The sequence below is a fragment of the Xylaria bambusicola genome, assembly GCF_022495145.1.
Source record: "Xylaria bambusicola strain CBS 139988 unplaced genomic scaffold F5B22scaffold_8, whole genome shotgun sequence".
Taxonomy (NCBI): domain Eukaryota; kingdom Fungi; phylum Ascomycota; class Sordariomycetes; order Xylariales; family Xylariaceae; genus Xylaria; species Xylaria bambusicola.
In genome coordinates this window covers 164818-183795 of record NW_025953561.1, presented here as the reverse complement: position 1 = coordinate 183795, position 18978 = coordinate 164818, and the positions used below count along the sequence as shown (strand labels likewise).

The 18978-nt window shown below is 49.6% G+C and overlaps 7 protein-coding genes across 7 annotated transcripts; 3 read left to right on the top strand and 4 right to left on the bottom strand.

The window, feature by feature from the left end:
• Positions 1-2157: 2157 nt before the first annotated feature.
• F5B22DRAFT_661864 (nuclease) lies at positions 2158-4932 on the top strand. Its single transcript, XM_047980397.1, has one exon. It carries the CDS (start codon positions 2305-2307, stop codon positions 4687-4689), a length of 2385 nt encoding a protein of 794 aa, XP_047833517.1. The 5' UTR covers positions 2158-2304; the 3' UTR covers positions 4690-4932.
• Positions 4933-5553: 621 nt separating this feature from the next.
• F5B22DRAFT_540282 (uncharacterized protein) lies at positions 5554-6234 on the bottom strand. The gene has a single exon (XM_047972835.1). The coding sequence runs from the start codon at positions 6041-6043 to the stop codon at positions 5633-5635; it is 411 nt and encodes a 136-aa protein (XP_047833516.1). The 5' UTR covers positions 6044-6234; the 3' UTR covers positions 5554-5632.
• On the bottom strand, positions 6234-8531 carry F5B22DRAFT_540277 (cellobiose dehydrogenase). Its single transcript, XM_047972834.1, has 2 exons — positions 7893-8531; positions 6234-7833 (listed from the first exon to the last, which is right to left on the bottom strand). Exons 1-2 carry the CDS (start codon positions 8167-8169, stop codon positions 6425-6427), a joined length of 1686 nt encoding a protein of 561 aa, XP_047833515.1. The 5' UTR covers positions 8170-8531; the 3' UTR covers positions 6234-6424.
• Positions 8532-9047: 516 nt separating this feature from the next.
• F5B22DRAFT_643664 (cytidine/deoxycytidylate deaminase) lies at positions 9048-9554 on the top strand (the record flags this gene model as incomplete). Its single annotated transcript, XM_047978304.1, has 1 exon — positions 9048-9554. The coding sequence occupies one exon, from the start codon at positions 9048-9050 to the stop codon at positions 9552-9554; it is 507 nt and encodes a 168-aa protein (XP_047833514.1).
• Positions 9555-9787: 233 nt separating this feature from the next.
• Positions 9788-14395, bottom strand: F5B22DRAFT_539922 (uncharacterized protein). Its single transcript, XM_047972831.1, has one exon. It carries the CDS (start codon positions 14282-14284, stop codon positions 10325-10327), a length of 3960 nt encoding a protein of 1319 aa, XP_047833513.1. The 5' UTR covers positions 14285-14395; the 3' UTR covers positions 9788-10324.
• Positions 14396-15137: 742 nt separating this feature from the next.
• Positions 15138-16674, top strand: F5B22DRAFT_540287 (uncharacterized protein). Its single transcript, XM_047972836.1, has 2 exons — positions 15138-16012; positions 16071-16674. The coding sequence occupies exons 1-2, from the start codon at positions 15463-15465 to the stop codon at positions 16466-16468; spliced, it is 948 nt and encodes a 315-aa protein (XP_047833512.1). The 5' UTR covers positions 15138-15462; the 3' UTR covers positions 16469-16674.
• Positions 16652-18521, bottom strand: F5B22DRAFT_539918 (SGNH hydrolase-type esterase domain-containing protein). Its single transcript, XM_047972830.1, has 3 exons — positions 18167-18521; positions 17530-18079; positions 16652-17385 (listed from the first exon to the last, which is right to left on the bottom strand). Exons 1-3 carry the CDS (start codon positions 18285-18287, stop codon positions 16881-16883), a joined length of 1176 nt encoding a protein of 391 aa, XP_047833511.1. The 5' UTR covers positions 18288-18521; the 3' UTR covers positions 16652-16880.
• Between the last annotated feature and the right edge of the window lie 457 nt (positions 18522-18978).

Below are 18978 nucleotides of genomic sequence, written 5' to 3'. Positions count from 1 at the left end.
AACAGCCAAGAAGGAGTTGGTTGGTCAAGGACTACTGCAGCCCTAGTAGATCATTGTAATCTGAATCCCCAGTTCCAAGTCCAGTTTATCTGCCCTTGTTATATGAGCAGTCAGCGCGTTTGTCAATTCAAGACCACCAACTCGAGCCCAAAATCAGCAATAGTAATAACTTACGCATGACTCTCCCTGGCTGGTAGATGAACGTAACACGTAATGTAACAATAAAGCAATGTAAATGCAGTATTATGCCGCCACACTTTGAAAGAATAAAATATTGTCACGTCGGAAGCCTAACCGTCTGTATTTACTTATGGGTACTGCGAAGGGAGCTGAGGGGGGGGGACAGCTGACAGGCAACAACAACAAACCAACAAACCTACAACCTCTTACTAAGAATTATGAAATAATACGTGAAAAGCTCTGATCAATGAGTGTAGAAGGCAAGGCAATGTATATTCTCTAAGGTACGTCGTGGTCTGTCTACTAGGTCTCGTCTGTCTGGCTCGCGCCGGGGCGACCTATGTCTTATATATGTGAAAGCAACGAGAGAAATCAAAGTGAAGCGTCCGCCATACTCTTTCTTCCGTAATGTTCATGCCCCTATTCCTAGCCCTGTCACAGTACCGAGACAAGTAATAAAAGTTCGTTTATCAATGAGTAGAAAGTGTTTCATCCAAATGATTTTCTCTATGCACCATGCCAATCAGGCCACCGATCTTACTTAGATCGCTAAGCAGCGTTGCAAAAGGTGACAGCACTTCTCTCCTGGGTTATCGTTGGGCATCAAATGCAACCGGCTCAATTGAGCATTTGCTGTCAATATTACTAATACTGCTACATTCTATTCCTTTTATCTAATGGATTGGTCATTACATACTAATAAAGATATGGAAGAAATATGATTGATTGACTGATAGCCTTACTCTACATTCGTAGATGCACTGGTCACCAGTACTTACATCACTAGTAGGTAGGTGAATACTTGACATCCTATAGTGATTCACACGCGGTAGCCGCCTATATACTACACCACAAGAACTATCAAGAGAAACAAAGAAAGGAAAGGGGGGGGAGAAAGAGAAGTTATGTAATACAAGTATATCTTGCACCGCCTGCTCCGTTCATTCTCAACCTTTCTGCCTCAAGCAGCGTGTCGAAGGTTTTCCCGGACGCCACATCCTGCTCAGTCATCCATATACTTCCTTCCAGCGCAAGATCAGTTTCATTCACCACCTTTACTAGGCTTACTCGCTCATTGCTGTGAACTAGGCGAACTATGGCTACAACAGATGCCAGCCAGCGCTGCACACCAAATAAATAATACTTCAGTTAACTATTAGATAACTGAACCGAATAGAACGAAATAACAACTTCTACTGACTTAGTTAAATAAAATATAAAATATATTTTAACTGCTAATTAGTTAATTATTTTAATATTTATATTATAAATTAAATGATAATGAAAATTAATGAAATTAAAAGTGCTTATATAAATAAAAAATATAATGGTTGGGGTAGCCCATAAGGGCAGGGCCTGTAAGACCCCCGTCTAACTTATATAAGATAAAACCTTTATTAATAACTAACCTGTGCTCATTACATTAAACGTTTACTCTGGATCACACCCTGCTAATTGTTCCTGAATAAAAGCCTCGCCTTCGGGCCGCTGCTTACAAGGTGTGTAACACGGCGTCAATATTACCTCATGTCACTGCCTTTGGTGGCTAGGATTACTATCTCACATCGACTAATTAAGTAATTACATCTTCATCTTTATTATAGAAATTACATGATGTAGTCCATGTGCCGTTGGTACAACTCAGCGCAATAACAATATTACCTCATGTCACTGCCTTTGGTGGCCAGGATTACTATCCTACATCGACTAATCAAGTAGTTACGTCTTCATCTTTGTTATAGCAATTACATGATGTAGTCCGTATGCTGTTGGTACACCTCAGCGCAATAACAATATATATTGTTGTCCTCACAGTCTTGCTCCGCTACAGAGGATATTGCTTCTTCACTCTCCAAAGAAAGCCCGCCTCACCAGCATCGAGGTTATACCCATCATTTGTTCATGACACTGGCTCTTATTCTTGCTGGTTCGCTTGTTAAGTCGGGCCCCGGCTCACCCATCATCGCATTCTTACACTCAGATTGCTAAGAGGTCGATTACCATTCGCTAAGACTATGCAAGTTATACTTTCTCCTCTGAAACTCTCCCACTTTGACACTTGACCCGATTAACAGTCGTCATTGACATTATCGTCATCCCTTCCATTGTAGCTTCTTCGGTAGTATGCTGACCAGCTCTCAAGCAATTTGTACCATGTCTAAGTTTGCTGACCTGCGAATCGCTTCTGCCCGGGCGTATTACAACAACAACAAGCCGTATGGAGAAGCGGAAACCATCACTCTGTACATCTACAATGCCGGTCCTGATCGAGCGGCAGCTCCTGTAGTGAGGGCTGGTTATACCTACTCCATGGACTACAATAATGTCACTACTAGCCTTCGTTCGGTGAAAGAGTGGGGTCAGCCATCTCAAGATATCCGATCTGGATCTCTTATTTGGACTGACCTACCCCATCCAACAAGTCACTATGAAGGGTGGGACATGGTGACCACTCTTCCTGATATCGAGGCTGGTCGACTCATGGAACTCAAATTGTCGTTCCCTATGCTACACGAGACATCCCACGCTGATTACACACTGAACGCGTCAGTCTCATCGTCGACCATAGATCCACGCACGAAGAACAATTCGACAACATATATCATCACTCCTAACCATAATGGAGATGACGAAAAATATTGGAAGACCCCAGGTGATCTCGCCAATCTGGACTTTGATGGTCTCACCTCCGTTGTGCCATTATCACAGGCTGATCTACGGATTGCTTCTGCCTATGCCCACTACAATAATAACCTGCCATATGGGCAGAGCGAGACATTGACGTTCTTTGTCTTCAATCATGGGCCGACGATTGCTACTAAGCCTCTTGTGACAGCAGGTTACGGGTCATCGATGGACTGGACCAACATTTCCTGCAGCGGTGAACAGCTATGGGTACCTGATGGAATCGATCCTTCCTTGAACATTGACAGCAGCGAATGGCAGCCTCTTGATGGCGTTAGCTGCCATTATGAGGGTTGGAATGTAATCTGCAGTCTTCCCAACATTCCGCCTACCGTGTTGTATCGTGTCAAAATCACCTTCCCTATGACTCATAAAACTTCATCCGAGGACGTTTACGCCACTGCCAGGATATCATCAGACGCTGCAGAGGTCAATCCAGACAATAAATCCACCAGCTATGTGATCACCCCCAACCACAATGATGACGACGATGAGTACTGGCAGGCCAAAGGGACCATCGAGCAGCTGAATGGCCCCTCTGAGCCTTCTGGGGCCCGAGCATGTTCGACGGGGTGGCTACTGGATACCCCGATTATCTTGGACGGCGGCGATGGCATTGAAGAAATTGCTCTAAGGGACCTAGAGACGGTGATCTCTAATCCCGATAGTAAGAACGAACTCATAATGAGCCTCAATCTTCGAAATGACTATTTTAAGTCCAAGGCTGCCACTAAAGTCGGATATAAGACTTCTACAGATGTCATCGTCTTGTCATTCTCAGCAGATGGCAAGAATGAACTATCCTTCAAAGCCCATCCGGATACATTGCTGTATCTAATCCCTTCTGAGGTCAAGGTTGGGGAAACGAAGCTGCGTCTCGGATACTGGATGCCGGTGCAAACGCTTTGGGTTGGTGCGGTTGTCAAAGGGATGAGTCCTGGTGGGGGTTCCACAGTGGCCTACATAACAAACATAAAGAAGGTCAGAGGTACAGGGTTCCGAAGTGCTGAGAATGCTGAGAGTGCTGAGAGTGCTGAGCCTCAGATGGTCAGCAAAAGTCATAGTTACGTGGTTGGTAGAACGGATTTTGGAGGGGTACTAACTCACAACCCAAAGACGGGCGAGCACTGCGGCAACCCCAACGTCCCGGCCATTCTGCAGTATCTTGTTTTTATAGCGTTCGGCTTAATAGCAACCCTAATACCGCCGCCTAACCTCCTAGATCCTCCACATGGATACTCCTTACGTCACCGACGGCCCTCAGACCCGCGACCGCCGCCTCAACCTGCCCCACCGGTCCTTCCTCTGGGCGTGCCGCGACGTGATGGGTACGGAAACTGGTTGATCTACCTATATGAGGAAGACACTCCAGGTGCAGTGGAAAATGCCCGCTATGCTGTTGAACAGGTAGGGCTCCCTTGGCAACTCACCTATGACCCAGCTGGCGCACCAGCGAGACGATCACAGTCCACCGGCCGACACCCGAGCCAGAGGGAGCTTCTTCAACTGGCAACTGAGGAGCTGGGAGGGGCCACAGGAACAACAGGCCAACTGGATCGTGACGAATATCCACCTGCTATTGCACTAGAAGGTGGATCAGGGGCAATCGTCACCTACATCGAAGCTGGAGACAACCGCAGAGCCGGCAGCTTGATGGGACAGCAGTTTGCCAACTACCGGATGGTGCCCCAACCCGATAATCATTCGCCACTCCAGCCCGGGGATACATTCCGGTACGTTATTATCCATGCGAACATGGCCGGCCTTGATTACCTAGGAGACGGGACAGATGAGTCACAGATTGAAGAACCGCCTATAGATTAGGTGGCTACGCATCGTCCAGGTAAGCTTTGAAAATTGTAGGACGCTGTTTTCATGATCTAACTCCATGATGGCCGGTAGGTATGGAAGAAGTTATGTTGAGGATGGATACTGGCTATGCGTTTCTTCGTGTACAGCCATAAAGACTACATGCTTGAAATACACTTTCGTTTGTTTTCTTGACTATGACCAGACTGTGCCGTTATCAAAGCCTATTACTGTAGTTCAGAGTACACAATAATAGCACTGAATTAACTCCGGTACCCGCCGCGCCCTCTCAGCATGTAGATTATCTCGACGACGTACACCGCATATAACCGCGCTCCATAGAGTAGTCTTACGTAGTAGGCCTTCATATTAATGAGTTTTTCAAACTGGTACGTGAATGGCAGGTCCTAAGGGTCCGGGATGAGCGGCAGAAACGAGCCGCCTGCCTTCCTCGACGCCGCCGTGGTGCCCGTATTGTCCTCGATGGCGGCGGCCAGCCAGCCACCGTCGGTCGCGTACACGGAGTCCTGCGCAAAGGGCGATAAGACAAGGCCTGGACACGTGGCGGCCGAGATGCTCATGTCGTATTGTTGATCTACAGCTGCACCAAGTCGGTGCTGTTGTGCCCAAGCATTCACGTCCCGCAGATTTGGTTATTCGCGTCCTACATGATTATATAAGGGGAATAGCACGCGATACTGGTGCTGTGGGCAGCCTCGAAAAAATCAAGCTCGTGTTAGCCTGGAGGTTCGCACTGGTATGGACTCTCAATATTGAGCAGATGAATATAAAGTATTGATACTATCGAAATATACTCTAAGGGCCTAGCCGTTCAAATGCGAACAATCATAAAGGGCCATTAGGACCACTTATAACATAACGCTAAATAACTATACGTTTTATATAAATAAAGAAAATTAAACATTAAAACAATATAATAAACAATTAACTTGAAAATCTAACATCTATCCTTACTTATATATATAATATATATAGAAGTTAAGATTATCGTTGCGCAAAGTGTTGTTAGCTCTTGAAAATTGCTGGTAGAGCCAGTCAGCTCAACATTAGGTAAGTAAGTACCCACCAAAATATGCTTGGTGGGGTTATTCTGCACTCTCCAACACCTCTGACGATGAGATCGCAATGTCCTCCCAATCTTGACAGCAAGAAAATACCAAAAAGGTTTAATACCAGAAGGGATACACAATACCAATCCTATCACTCCTGACCATCGTGAGCTGGTCTGTTCTGCGCCTCTCCAACGGGAACAATTACAGCCGTAAGGACCCGGCGCCATAATCCGGGCACATGCAGAAGCTCGAAGCGGACGAGACCGTTTTCGAGTACGACTTCTCCCCTGCAACATAACTCTTCGAGATCCATCTCGGATTTAGCGTCGGGCGATGCACTGCATTTTTAGTTCCTTCCAGTCGATCACGAATGGTTGCAAAGCAGATGAAACTCCCTCCTCTGCAATACATCTCTTCGAGGTCTAGCTCAGAATTGGCATCGGGCACTGCACTGCTTTTTTAGCCTCTTCCCGTTGGTTGTGAATGGCTGCAAAGCAGATAAACCCCTCTCGAGCAAGAACCCCTCTGAAATACAACTCTTCGAGGTTCACCTCGGATTTGGCGTCGGGCACTGCACTGCCTTTTTAGTCTCCTCCGGTCGGCTGTGAATGGTTGCCGTTAACCTCCACCACGGGAATACTGTGATCTTCGCGAAACAAGAGCATAGCATCATGATCCTACCGCGACCATGTGGCCAAGATTCTCTCAGCGCCCTTCTCAGCAGCCACCATGACCCCGAACTGTGGGTTCACAGTCAAAGGCGCCACGATTGACGCATCGACGACGAAGATATTCGTCGTGCCAATGACCCTTGTATCCGCGTCGACGCAGCGTCCAATTCTACATGAGCTAGACCAATGCTGCACCGACCCCACAGCATAGGCAGACGGCGTGGTGATATACTTGTATATCTCTTGCACCGTAGAGTGTCGAGGGATGTTCAAAGGTGTAAGCCCTACAGCAGAGGGAGCTTGAGGGGTTGAGCTTGGGAGATGCTGGAAGATGGAATAAATGAATTTGGCGATATTCATCCCATCGCGGGGGTGCGAGTAGTAAACGCCGGAACTAGGCGTGGGGACGAATTTACCATCAAGCACGACCCTCCCAGATGACAGCAATCCCGAGGTGCCATAAATATTCAGAGTGATCGTATTACTTCCTACGAAGTCGGTGAAACCTGAGGAGTCAATGGTTCCCTGAACTCCCGTCCTGCTGCCATCCGGGTTAGGAACATAGCCCCAGAAGACAGAGGTCTGCGAAGCGACAGCGTAGGGGCCGCTCCGGTGCTTCAGATATAAGTCTCTGTCTGAGGGCTTGGGGTTATCGTAACTATGTGTGTACGACTCTATTCCCGGCCCCGAGAGCTCGATGAAAGTATTAGGGTTATCAAAAAGCCCCATGCCCACCTCGCTATTGATGACCCAGTTGGAAGACGACGTTCCGGCTGTCGATAGCTTAGATAGCATATCCCGCGGACCAATGCCAGAGTGCATGAGCAGACCTGGCGAGGCGACCGCGCCCGTGCTAACAATTACTCGTCCGCCCGGAGACAATGAAATGGTAACGTTGTGATTGTTCACCTCAGCCTGGACGCCAGAAGCTGCTCCGCGGACCTGGTTGATCCGCCAGACCCTCACGCCGCTCTGCAAGCGGAAGTTCTTGCGCTTCAGTGCATCTTGCAGATGCGTGCGTACGGGCCCTCCTCGCTGACCACCAATATAGTTGTAGGCCGGCCTCCCGAAAACCCTGTCTTTGTTATCCGGCTCGCGATTAATCGAAACGTTTGAGAACCCAGAGGACTCCACGAGCCATTTCTTCGCGGCCTTGTAGCCGCTTTGCAAGTAGAATTTCTTGTCCTGAGAGTACACTGTAACAGGTGCCTGCTTCGCTAGTAGTCGACTGGTAGCATGTTGGACGTCCGCGCTCTTCCATCCTTTCGGGTGGTAGTCGTCCCAGTCCGACGCTGGAGGCTGGAAAAATAGCCCCGCGTTGATGGCGCTATTGCCGCCAATTGTGCATGCCTGATAGCTATTGACGATGCCGGACGGGCAAAGCAGGGTCTTGCTCCCGCTGAATATACTTTTGTCTAGGCAGTGGATATTAGCGAGAGCCTTCTGACCCATCATAGCAGACCGTAATGCTTACATAGCCCGGGGACGTCAACACGGCTGAGCGATGAGCCAGTGAGCCACGCAGGCTTCTCAGTTCCTCCCGTGATACCGTATGATGGACCACCAATCTCGAGCAGGAGGGTCTTCTTCCCCCCTTCGCTTAAGCGATCTGCAACGATAATGCCAGCAGTGCCGGCCCCAATGACAATGGCATCCCATTTCTGATCTATCCAATCTACCGGGGAAGGAGCTGCCCATGAGCGGGTAGATAATGAAATGGCGGCAATAAGCCAGCACGCGAATGACTTCATTTTGTTAGGCAAGTGGAATATGTTGAGCGCCTCCTCGCATTCTTTGATACCAAGGGCTCTTTACGATGGAGAAACAAAGCCGAGTTTTGGGGTACTGGGTAGCTGTAGATCCTGATTTTCAAGCCGGATAAAGCATCACAACAGGTCTCTGTTATATCACCCAACCAACATGAAAATGTCAAAAAGAACAGCCGTTCTCATAAGAGTGTCCGTTCAATATATATATATATATATATATATGTATTGATATTGCCTTGAATGACATAATCATTTTCAGCTCGTATTCCTCGCAAATTTTCTCAGGGCGTAGAAAGTCAGCTTAGCCAGGTCCTAGAAGCCACAAATTGTGGCTACTTAGGCTACATGGCGTGCGGGACTCAGCTAGCTGATCGGCTATCCCGGTGTTTATCATATCATCAAGAAGACTAACGAGACTAATAATGAACACGAGTAACCTGCTCCACGCATTAGCCAAAGATGCCTCCGTTCCGGCCCGGGCCGTGGCAGAATACGAAGATTGATGACGTGAGACAATTTCACCAACTTTTGCCACTAACCATGTCCTCGAGCAGGGTAAAAGCAAGCATTTAAGAAATCAATGCAAATGCGCAATTGATCCCGAGCAATACGTGCGATCAACAGAGCAGCGTAGTCGGGACCAAATATCTAAGAAAGCCGTGCAACATGCATCTTATCATCAGGGAAGATGACTGGATGAGATCTCGCTAGTCTCGAGATCTCCTCACAGCTTCTCCTCACCTGTAACAGTCGACGTCACCTACATAGCAAAGCATACTAAACAAATACCAAATCCACAAGGCAAAGTAATGGGACAATCGCAATCGCAATCGCAATCACATGAATCCAGCGCGCAAAAGATGTCCCTAACAGAAACGGACCTAGCGCACCTGCGCCGCACCCTCGAGCTCGCAAGCGAGGCCCTCGTAGCCGGCGACGCGCCCTTCGGGTCCGTCCTCGTCGACGCGCGGGGCTTATTCCTCCGTGAAGACCGCAACCGCACCGCGACGCTGGGCGACGGCACGCGACACCCGGAACTCGAGCTCGCGCGCTGGGCCGCGACGAACATGGCTTTTGAGGAGCGCGCGGCGGCGACCGTGTACACCTCGGGCGAGCACTGCGCGATGTGCGCCGCGGCGCACGCCTGGGTCGGTCTGGGGCGCGTCGTGTTCGTGGCGAGCGTGGGGCAGCTCGCGGGTTGGCAGCGAGAGTTCAGGGACGGCTCGGATGGGTATGAATCGCCGGTTGCGCCGCTGCCTATCCGGGTTGTTGCGCCGGGCGTCCCCGTGCAGGGCCCTGTGCCGGAGTTCGAAGAGCAGATTAAGGATTTGCATCGCCGGTGGGCGAAGAAGAGGGGATTAGTGTAGGGGCTTTGAGTAGGATATTTTGAATGGTTTTACCTGATGATATGATTGAGAAGACGACTACACCGGATCAACTCTGGAGTGAAATTGAGTGAATATGTATTTGGGCTGTTGTTGAAGTAAAGCTTCCGTTGCATAGTGCTATTTTTTAATAGCCGATGTCGACATCATATATCAGAGACAAAACGAAGTAACAATACCGTCGAAAGATATAGTTTCCAATGCCCGATCCATAATAATTATTGAACATATTATATTGTACAAATAGTGCCATGGGCTCTCTATGATATGTATTACATTATTATGCGTTGTGATTGTGGCCGAAGGGTATCAATGATAATGTCCTAGCTCTCTGATGCCCTTGCAGTAACCAAAATTGGCCCCGTCCTCATCATTCCACAGCTACGCAGGGGCACACACACTCTGGGTTATTTATATGGCTTATATTAGGGAGGATGTGAGGCTATTCGCAGCTAGCCAACGTAGATAGAGACCTTGATACCAGGTAGTTGAATATAACCCTTATAGGGTTTAAAGATTAATTAGGAATTAGCCTAATAGTAATACTATATATATAAATAATGTAAAAAGAAAACAATTATTTAATCAAGTAACGTAGTAGTATATAATAGGGCGGAGGGTGGTAATTTTAATCGAGTCCGCTGCGTGTATGCTTCGATTATGGTGTTGCAAAGGGGAAGCTGTGCGGTGGGCCTCCTGACCCCCTGTAGAACATATCATCCATTTTCGCTTTGAGCCAGAGAACGGCGCCACTACCGCCGATCACCTGTAGGCCCCGCGAACTTGACGCTCTTCCTGCGTTCCCTTTCGACCCCTCCATTGCTGGTGCCAAAACTACCGCCCCGCCCGGGACTGGAGCTTAAGATGCCCATTAAACCGCCGGGCTTCTCGCTTTTCTCGTGATTATTGCTGGCGAGAACTTCGCGAACTGTCTCCACAGCTCGACTTTGAGGTATTTCGAGAGTATCACCTCTCACGCTACTGGCGGGAGTAGGGATGGGTGGCGCTTCTCCCGCTAGTGTTTGTTTATTGTCAACCTTTTTAAGATCAGTGATCACGCCGCGGTACTGTTCCCGCACGGCCCGCCCCAGCTCTTCGGTCCGTGCTGTACTGTTTTCGTTCCGCCATCTCCCAGGAAGGCAAGCATGGCCGCAACCGTCAAAGGGACAACAACCATCGCTGTTTGTCTGCGGTGAGTCATCCTCGAATAACTCTGTCCTCGTAGCCTCAAGGAGTGTATTCATCCCCGACAATGCTATGGGTGCGTGCCACTCCTGGAGACAGCTAGCGTGACCACCATGTGAACACCCGGGACAATACCACCAAACCGAGAGGCTAGAGCCTTTAGCCTGGGTAGAAGCTGCACCAAGCCCTTCTTCAATTGTGAGAGATGTCGATTCCGTCGCCGCCTCACGGTGCCCACAAACTGCGCAAGGGGCTACAAGTGCAGAGCAACGCTCACACTTCCAGATTTCGGATCCTTCAGCTGAAGAGCGGCTTAACTCACGAGGTTTGTGGCATCGGGCGCATGAGAATCCAACTGAAACTCGCTCTTGAGCAGGGCGAAATATGGAACTGTAGTTCTCACCCCAGATCTCAATGCCAGAAGGCCAGCCACGAAGACAGAGATTCCGGAGCATTGCAGCCTCAACAAAAAGTTTCATATTCATGAGGCGAGAGTGGTGTTGCCTTAGCACTGCGGCAGCTTGGTGTGCGTCGATGATATTGCCAGGTAAAAGAGGCCTTAAGAGTAAAATCATGGCAGACGCATTCAAAGCTGAGCGTTTACACTCAAAGGCAACTGCTTGTGCTACAATTTCGTACGGCTGGATGGGTGGTGTTTTATGATTAGGGGAAGTGCTAGAGCCGGCTCGATATGGATAAGGGGGGTCGTCGTCCCAAGGCAAGAAGTCGGTTTCTGTAATGGTGGGTGATGGATGATTCTCAGGTCGAGAAGCACTTTGATTGATTCGAGATGCTGCATCGTGAATGGCCAGTGGATGAGGTCTGGGTTTTGCGGGTTGTTGATTGACTTCAATGACATCCGCCAGGTCACTCTCGACGGTGTCTGCAGTTGCTTGAGAGATCATGAAATCATCTGTTAAGACGTCCGACTCATACCTCTCTAGGGGCCGGGGTAGCGGCCAATCGTGGCGTACTGGGGAGTCGTCAATTTGCCGGCCCCGTATCCTGCTGGCAAATTCAGCTTCGCTGCCTCCCGATTCATTTCGCTGCAGGACGCTCCTCGTTTGCTGTACGCTCCCTCCAGATGATGTTCCAAGGAGCGAGGCTTGGCGACTCGTATCTGATAGCGAGAACATTTGCATAAAACTTTCGTCTGAGTTGAGCCTCACTGCAGGCTTTCGGCGACTATTAGGAGACCTTGGTTCTATTGGGTCAATTCTCAATGGCTCTTTCTTCTGCTTCGGTACGTCGATGGGAATTGGCAGTGTTTCAATGGCTTCTACATCATAAAAGTCATATCCTTCTATACTCGATTCCTGACTTTCTTGACTGATTGTAGATAAAGTAGTAGAATCCAGTCGCCGGCGAACGCTAGCAGTTCCAGAATGGACTGCTGGTGGCAGGTTGAAGTCCTCAACCTCATGAACTGGAGTCAACTTCTTCGCAGTACTGGAGTTCTCAAATACGACATGGTCCTCTTGGATTGGCCGAGCAAGGGGAGTGTTTATGTTGGACTCATTATCAATCTCTTCAATGAGTCGTAATCTTTCTGGAATTGGATGAGTGTCCATAAATGGTACTGATGTTGGCGGTCTTGGGGTTTCTCCACCACTAAGGCGAAGCTGAGAAGATGAATGAACTTTTGGAACTACGGGCTTCGCGTCAGCTTCCTTCTCGGAGACCGGTGTGCCCTCGGTACCGTTAAGACGATACTCTAAGTGATATCTTGCCCGGCTTGCCAGAAGCAGGTTGATTGCATAAGATAACAAGCGCCATGTTTGTGCCAGGCGAAACTGGCTCACACTTTCAGCGGCACGAGCGTATCTGGACATAATCTTCAGAACCCTCTGATCAAGTAACCCCGCATCTTCTGAGTTTGGGAGATCTGCTTCAAGAATCTCAAGATATTGCTGCGAGAGAAAATGATATGTGCTGACTGAGGTACTAGCCGGAATACGTCCAACCGCCATCACTTGCTGTGGTTTGAAGGGAGCAGTCAACTTGATTGCTTGCTCTAACGATATGACCTGATCTTCAATTCCTGGCCCCGACGGTGGAGTTGTACTAAGTGATTGTGCTGGTCGATGTGTACTTCGTCGCTTCCCACTAGTCCGACGTTTTGGGCCCAAGAAGCTACCAATAACATCTTCTTCGGAGTCACTGCGGCTGATGCTCAGCATCTGACCAGTTGGACTAGACCTAAACGAGGAATTGGGAAGGATGTCATGTGCTTTGACTGTCACTCGGGGCCTTGTTACTTGGGTTCTCTCTTCGAGAAACATAAGAACCTCTCCTCGAGCAGAAAAATCAAGGCTTGAAAGGGGTTGACGGTCCATGACTTTGGGAGCGAAAGCAACATCACATTGTGCGAACCCGTCTTGACCCGCAGCCCAGAGTAAGTCCTGGTCGTGCCAGAGAAGGGCACTTGGTGAGGCTTCAAACATATCAATCTCCTTGTAGGGCATCGTTGGGCGCGCGAGATCCCAGATATGTACGGAGTTAATGCCATTCCTCAGATTACTACCTTCATTATAGGCTACCGCAACTTGCGCAGCCCGCCGTCCCTGCGCAGTAGCAGACCAGAGTCCTGGTCGCCACGAGACGGAGGTTACAGGTGCTGGAGCATTAATTGTCCATTTGGGCTTTTGTCTCTTTTCTGCGTTTTTGGATAGGTCCCATACATAGCATTTCCCATCAAATCCAGCACTGATGAGGTGGTCGCCGTCAGGGTGCCATGATATTGAAGAGACCCCCTTTTGTGTGTCGTGGGCGTTGATTTTTAGCAAAGGGTTGGTAGGCCTGCGGATGTCCCATTTCAATATTGCGCCTGATTCAGTGGCGCAGGCCAACATCATGCCATCCTTGGGTGCCCACTTCAGATCACGAACGCCGTCAGCATTGCATCGCAAGGCTTGAAAAGTTCGAAATGTTAGGCCATTGCGTCCATGAACTGGTGCCTTGACGTCAAAGCAGCGCACGACACCATCCTGGCCTCCGGATAGCATCCACGTGCCTCGGTGTGGATTAAAGTCGAGTTTGTTGACTTGTCGCGAACCATCAGATGACTGGATGAAATCCAAACTCAAGCCCGAAGCAAGGCGGTTGATATCATACATGAAGATCTTGCCATTGGCGCATGCGGTGAAGATGGTAGGCTCGGCGCCATGATGAGCAGCCACTTTGACGTCTTTTATAGACAATTGTTCTGAGGCAAGGCTGCCCGCGCTGCTCTTGTTTGCGAACTGAGATGTAATGGCAGCGCGCACATCGATACCGTCCTTGATACTCAACCCGTCTATATGGATAGTCTTGAGCACGTACCGGCCGCCCAAGACAGCGATTCGGCCATCGGGAGACCGGTCGAGGCAGGCGGCAGGAACGGAAGAAGAGTAGACGGCGTTTTGCGAGGCATTTGGGCGGTATGTTTGGGGATTGTGGGAGTTGGCGGCAGCGAGACTCGCATCGTTGGGACTGTCGGTATTTGGACGGCCAAGAAGCCTCTTGATGATCTTGCCTTGATTATACATGGCGTTGGCAACGATGATGGCGCAGTTCGGCCGGTTGAGGAGACAGCCGAGATGGCGTCATGATTCGGACAGGTGAAGTATGATTTGTTGGGCTCGATAAGCCGGGGACAGCGTGGCCGGCGATGCTGAAGGGCGAGGACGATCAGTCACGCGCAAACATGCTTAGATAGAAGCCTGATGTTGTCGCAGAAAGTTGGCTGTCGACGCTGGACAGATGAATGAATGGCTGAGCACAAGCTGCGACAGGGTCAGCTGCACTGGGAAATGCGGCGCGAGATGCAGTTCGGGGTCATTTCACCAGGGACAGACAGGGAGGGACAAGAAGAGATAGGTACCCCACATCGATGGCCACTGCCGAGACTGCCTGCAGCCTGTGAGAGAGCTGCCTTAGTGGACGGTTATAGGTACATTAGTGGTTGCAGTGAGATGGTGAGATGGTGGTGGCTGCTGTGCGACACTGCGCTACTGCGCTACTGTGCTCCCGGTATACCTACAGCGAACATGCGGAGGCGCACAGACTGCAAGTGAGATAGATACCTTACTTAGATATCTGAAGGCATACATTCATGTCTGCAGATAGGTCTCTATCTAATAAGTACTGTCTGTATGTTATTCTACTCAGTACTATGCTTGAGCATCTATGATATGCCAAGCTTTGGCTATTCTGTCTTGAGGCACGTGTGTATACATAGGTATATACTTAGCTACCAGGATTTACAATTCCAAGCCAAATTGGGCCTCTGTCATCGCCCTACCTTACTTACACCCATCCCTACACGACAGACACTACGTCTCAACAATCATCATGTTATTCAGCATGTTATCAAATAACGTTTTTATTAACAAGAATTCACAAAGAGTATGCCCTTGAGCGGGGAGCAGCGCTTAATCACGGAAAAGAAACCCCACCGCGTCGGAATTCAGGGATCCGAGCTTGTGCGGGTTAACCCTCCAAACTCAGCGAAGTCGGGGCATCTCGCCCGAGTCAACTGTGATATAACATACAGATAAAACACCATAGAAGTCCGTGGGCGCGCCCAAACTATGAGTGTTGTCTGAGGGTGACAATAGAAAGGGAAATGAAGAATAGATTAAGATATTTAAGCAATTCCACACATTGCACATAAACAAAACTAATAGAGCTGTTATTTCCTCCATCCTCACATCTCCAACTCATCATGTCGTTCCCCAAGGTGCCCCCCAGCGGAGTCTGGGCCCCCGCCGTCACCGTCTTCGATCCCGAGACGGACACGCTCATACCATCAGATCAAGCGAAATACTACTCATACCTCTCCAAGACTGGGCTGGCCGGCCTCGTTATCCTCGGCACCAATGCCGAGACCTTCCTCCTGACGCGCGAAGAGCGCAAGCAGCTGGTACAGATCGCCCGTGAGGCATGCGGGCCGGACTTTCCCATCATGGCCGGCGTCGGCGGCCACTCAACTCGCCAGGTTCTCGAGTTCATTGCCGATGCCGCTGATGCCGGCGCAAACTACGCTCTGGTGCTGCCGCCGGCGTATTTCGGCAAGGCGACGACACCCGCCGTCATTGATAACTTTTTCGCTGAAGTCGCAACTAAGAGTACGATTCCGATAGTGCTATATAACTTCCCCGGTGTCTGCAACGGCGTAGATCTCGACTCGGCGACTATCGCCCGTCTCGCCCGCCAATACGACAACATTGTTGGCGTGAAGCTTACCTGCGGTTCTGTCGCCAAGATCACACGTCGTAAGTTTTCCTGGGAAATGTCCGCCAAAACGGCGATAGCTAACGACAAGGGTTACAGTTGCTGCTGAGCTACCAGCAGACCGTTTCGCGACCTTTGGCGGACAGTCTGATTTCTTGATCGGCGGACTGAGCGTCGGCTCCGCTGGTTGCATCGCAGCTTTTGGCAACGTGTTCCCGCGGTCCATCGTCCAGATCTACAAGCTCTACAAAGAGGGTAAGTACCAAGAAGCGCTCGCGCTGCACCAGAAGGCCGCCTTGGCCGAGCAGCCTTGCAAGTCAGGCATTGCTGCTACCAAGTACGCCGCGGCCATCAACACGGCGAAAGCTGCTGGGATCGAGGGTGCCGAGGCGAAGTTCAGACCCAGACGGCCATATTCGGAGCCATCAGAGGCGGCGAAGCAGAATGTCATTGCAGAAATGGCCGAGCTGGCTAAGATCGAGGAGAGTTTGAGGTAGAATAGAACCTAGGCAGACTTGGTGAGAAGCTATAGATGAATTTAACATATTATTAATTATGATGATCCAACCATTGATAATGCCAATATGTCTAAAACTCTAAAAACACACCGTTGATAACCCTATCCATGACCCAATGTCTGAAGCAATTACAGTATGATGATCGTGTATGCATATAGTGTGTATAATAAGGGGATGTCGTCACAATGCGATAAGCATTTGTATAGTACCAGCAGAATGAACTTTAACCAAGCCACTCGTTTCCAAGCATGAAATGTACGAACTCCGGACGGCTCCTCGCTCATTGACCTCCATTTGTGAAAAGAGGCCGCAGCAACATCAGAGGTAATGGCAACGTGATTGTTACCCACTGGCTGACTTCGATCGTTTCTGGCGCGGGATTTTCCATAGTCTAATCAGCAGTAGAATCGAGGCGACCTTTTTCTCCATCGTACGCCAGTCCATCCTCCGGCCAGCGCAGATAGCCTTTCTCGTCGGCCTCCTTGACCGCGTCTGCCAGGATATGGCCCATGATCTCATATCCGCGGTCCGTGGGATGAGAGCCGTCTCCGCTGATATCTTCTACCTGCGGTCTACCGGCGAGGCCTTCCGAGGGGTGTAGCTCGGCCAGGACGACGGCCGTGTTGTTCTCGTATTTCGAGTACAGCGTACGCAACTGCTGGTTGATGTCGAGGATCAGTGGCTCGCGATTCGGAACGGTATTCGTCAAGAGCGTGCTGAGTACGACGGTAGAACGCGGTGATGCGCTAAGCAGGTAGTCTATGAAGGCCTCCATGTGTTTACCTGCCACGTCGACATCTCGTCTCTGGAGCACATTGTTCGTGCCGACGTTGATGATGAAGATATTAGGCTTCTGCTTGGGTACGATTGCTTTCGCGTGGTCGTGGATTTGTTTACTATACTCTTGGTGTTAGCAATTGTCAGGAATAACAGTCTGAGTCCGTCAGAAGCTCATGGGATGTTGTTCAGGCCCGGAACAGGGTTTGTCTTCCCAATATCCTAGTCCTCTGAAACGGATTGTATCTCCGAGAAGCACTCACACTCTGTTCCCGCCGTACGCCTCGAAATCGTTGTCTGGCATAACCCCATTCCTTTGGGACCCTACCATGTTGATGGGTGCTCCTAGTGTTGCCAGATCACCGCGCAACGTATTCCTGAAGCCATTACTGTCCGATGATAGCTCTCCGCGAACGATGGATGCGCCGAGACACATAATCCGTAGCGGTGTACCGTCGGCTATGCTGCTTGAGTTCTTAGGATGCCAAAGACTAGGATTCTTCGTAGGACTGTCTTCATCCTTATCATCGTCGTCGTTCTTGCCATCAGCGGTGTTATTAGTGTTGTTGCTGCTGGTATTATTGTCGTTGTTATCGTTACTGCCATTGTGGTTGCCATCACTACTCGTAGAATTATGGCCACTCTCAATGCCACCACCATTGTTGCTACTGCTATCGCCGCTGTCACCGCTATTGGTACCATTCCCAGCATTGCTGCTTCCATCACTAGTACCAAGGTTATCACCTAGACTATCGGGATTGCTGACACTCTGCTCATCATGGTGAGGTGTGAATTCATGGGTTGCGCCGAGAGCTACAGAAGCATGTTAGTGGCCAACTTATCGGTGATGATGAGAGGAACGCGTTTATATGGGTAAGGCCATATTCATGTGTTTCTTACCAATTAAGACAACAGATACGACCACCAACAAAGTCAGCACCACAATTGCGCGCTTGGTTTTTAGAAAAGCGAAACGACTTTTGCCTTTTACAGGCACTGGCTTATCCAGAATGCTCGACATCCCTACTGCTTCAGTCTATTGAACCCTCCCTCTCCTTTTTGTCTACCTGTGGTAATGTAAAGGTGAAAGCTAGAGAACGAATGGAAACGGCATAACAGTAGCCAAATGACACAGAAAGAACGATATAGGCCTTGCACCTAGGGAGAGGGCAGCTCAATGAAGGACTGGTTGTTTATCATCGGCGGTAGTCGGCACACAGACAGATCCTGTATGCTTTTTCCGCTTGTATGCAGTCTACCTACCGAGATGATAGGTAATGGGTGACGTACTCTAGTCTTCATTGCTGATGGTTCTGCCATGATCCTTCCGCGCTAACAACCTATTCGCCGTGTATACCTACATGTACACCAGTGCCACGGGGAGGCTCGAGACACACAAAGGACAAAGGCCAAGCGTCTCCTAAATTTGGGTTGATTTTCTCTAATTGCGCTGTAAGGATCTGCGGTGGAACCGGAGCTAGGTCTTCGGCATGGTTTGCCGGCTTGATGTGCCATCTGTGGCTGCTTTTGCAAGGATGCCGACATTTTCGAGACGTGACAGGACTGACTGTCGCCGCATCCGATGGAAATTACAGATTCTGTTGTGGATGTCGGGAGTTTACAGTGTTACAGAAGGACAGCATGAGCTTCTTACAATGGCAGGTATCAAGTGCAGCGTGTGGGCGGCGCGTCTCGGCACAGGACGGCATGTT

Coding starts and splice junctions, on each gene's coding strand:
- F5B22DRAFT_539918 (XM_047972830.1), bottom strand. CDS start 18,287: ATGTCGAGCATTCTGGATAAGCCAGTGCCTGTAAAAGGCAAAAGTCGT. Junction 18,080..18,166: donor CGTATCTGTTGTCTTAATTG/GTAAGAAACACA, acceptor ATGCTTCTGTAG/CTCTCGGCGCAACCCATGAA. Junction 17,386..17,529: donor GCGTACGGCGGGAACAGAGT/GTGAGTGCTTCT, acceptor CCAAGAGTATAG/TAAACAAATCCACGACCACG.
- F5B22DRAFT_540287 (XM_047972836.1), top strand. CDS start 15,463: ATGTCGTTCCCCAAGGTGCCCCCCAGCGGAGTCTGGGCCCCCGCCGTC. Junction 16,013..16,070: donor TGTCGCCAAGATCACACGTC/GTAAGTTTTCCT, acceptor CAAGGGTTACAG/TTGCTGCTGAGCTACCAGCA.
- F5B22DRAFT_540277 (XM_047972834.1), bottom strand. CDS start 8,169: ATGAAGTCATTCGCGTGCTGGCTTATTGCCGCCATTTCATTATCTACC. Junction 7,834..7,892: donor TGTTGACGTCCCCGGGCTAT/GTAAGCATTACG, acceptor TCCACTGCCTAG/ACAAAAGTATATTCAGCGGG.
- F5B22DRAFT_540282 (XM_047972835.1), bottom strand. CDS start 6,043: ATGTTGCAGGGGAGAAGTCGTACTCGAAAACGGTCTCGTCCGCTTCGA.
- F5B22DRAFT_661864 (XM_047980397.1), top strand. CDS start 2,305: ATGCTGACCAGCTCTCAAGCAATTTGTACCATGTCTAAGTTTGCTGAC.
- F5B22DRAFT_539922 (XM_047972831.1), bottom strand. CDS start 14,284: ATGTATAATCAAGGCAAGATCATCAAGAGGCTTCTTGGCCGTCCAAAT.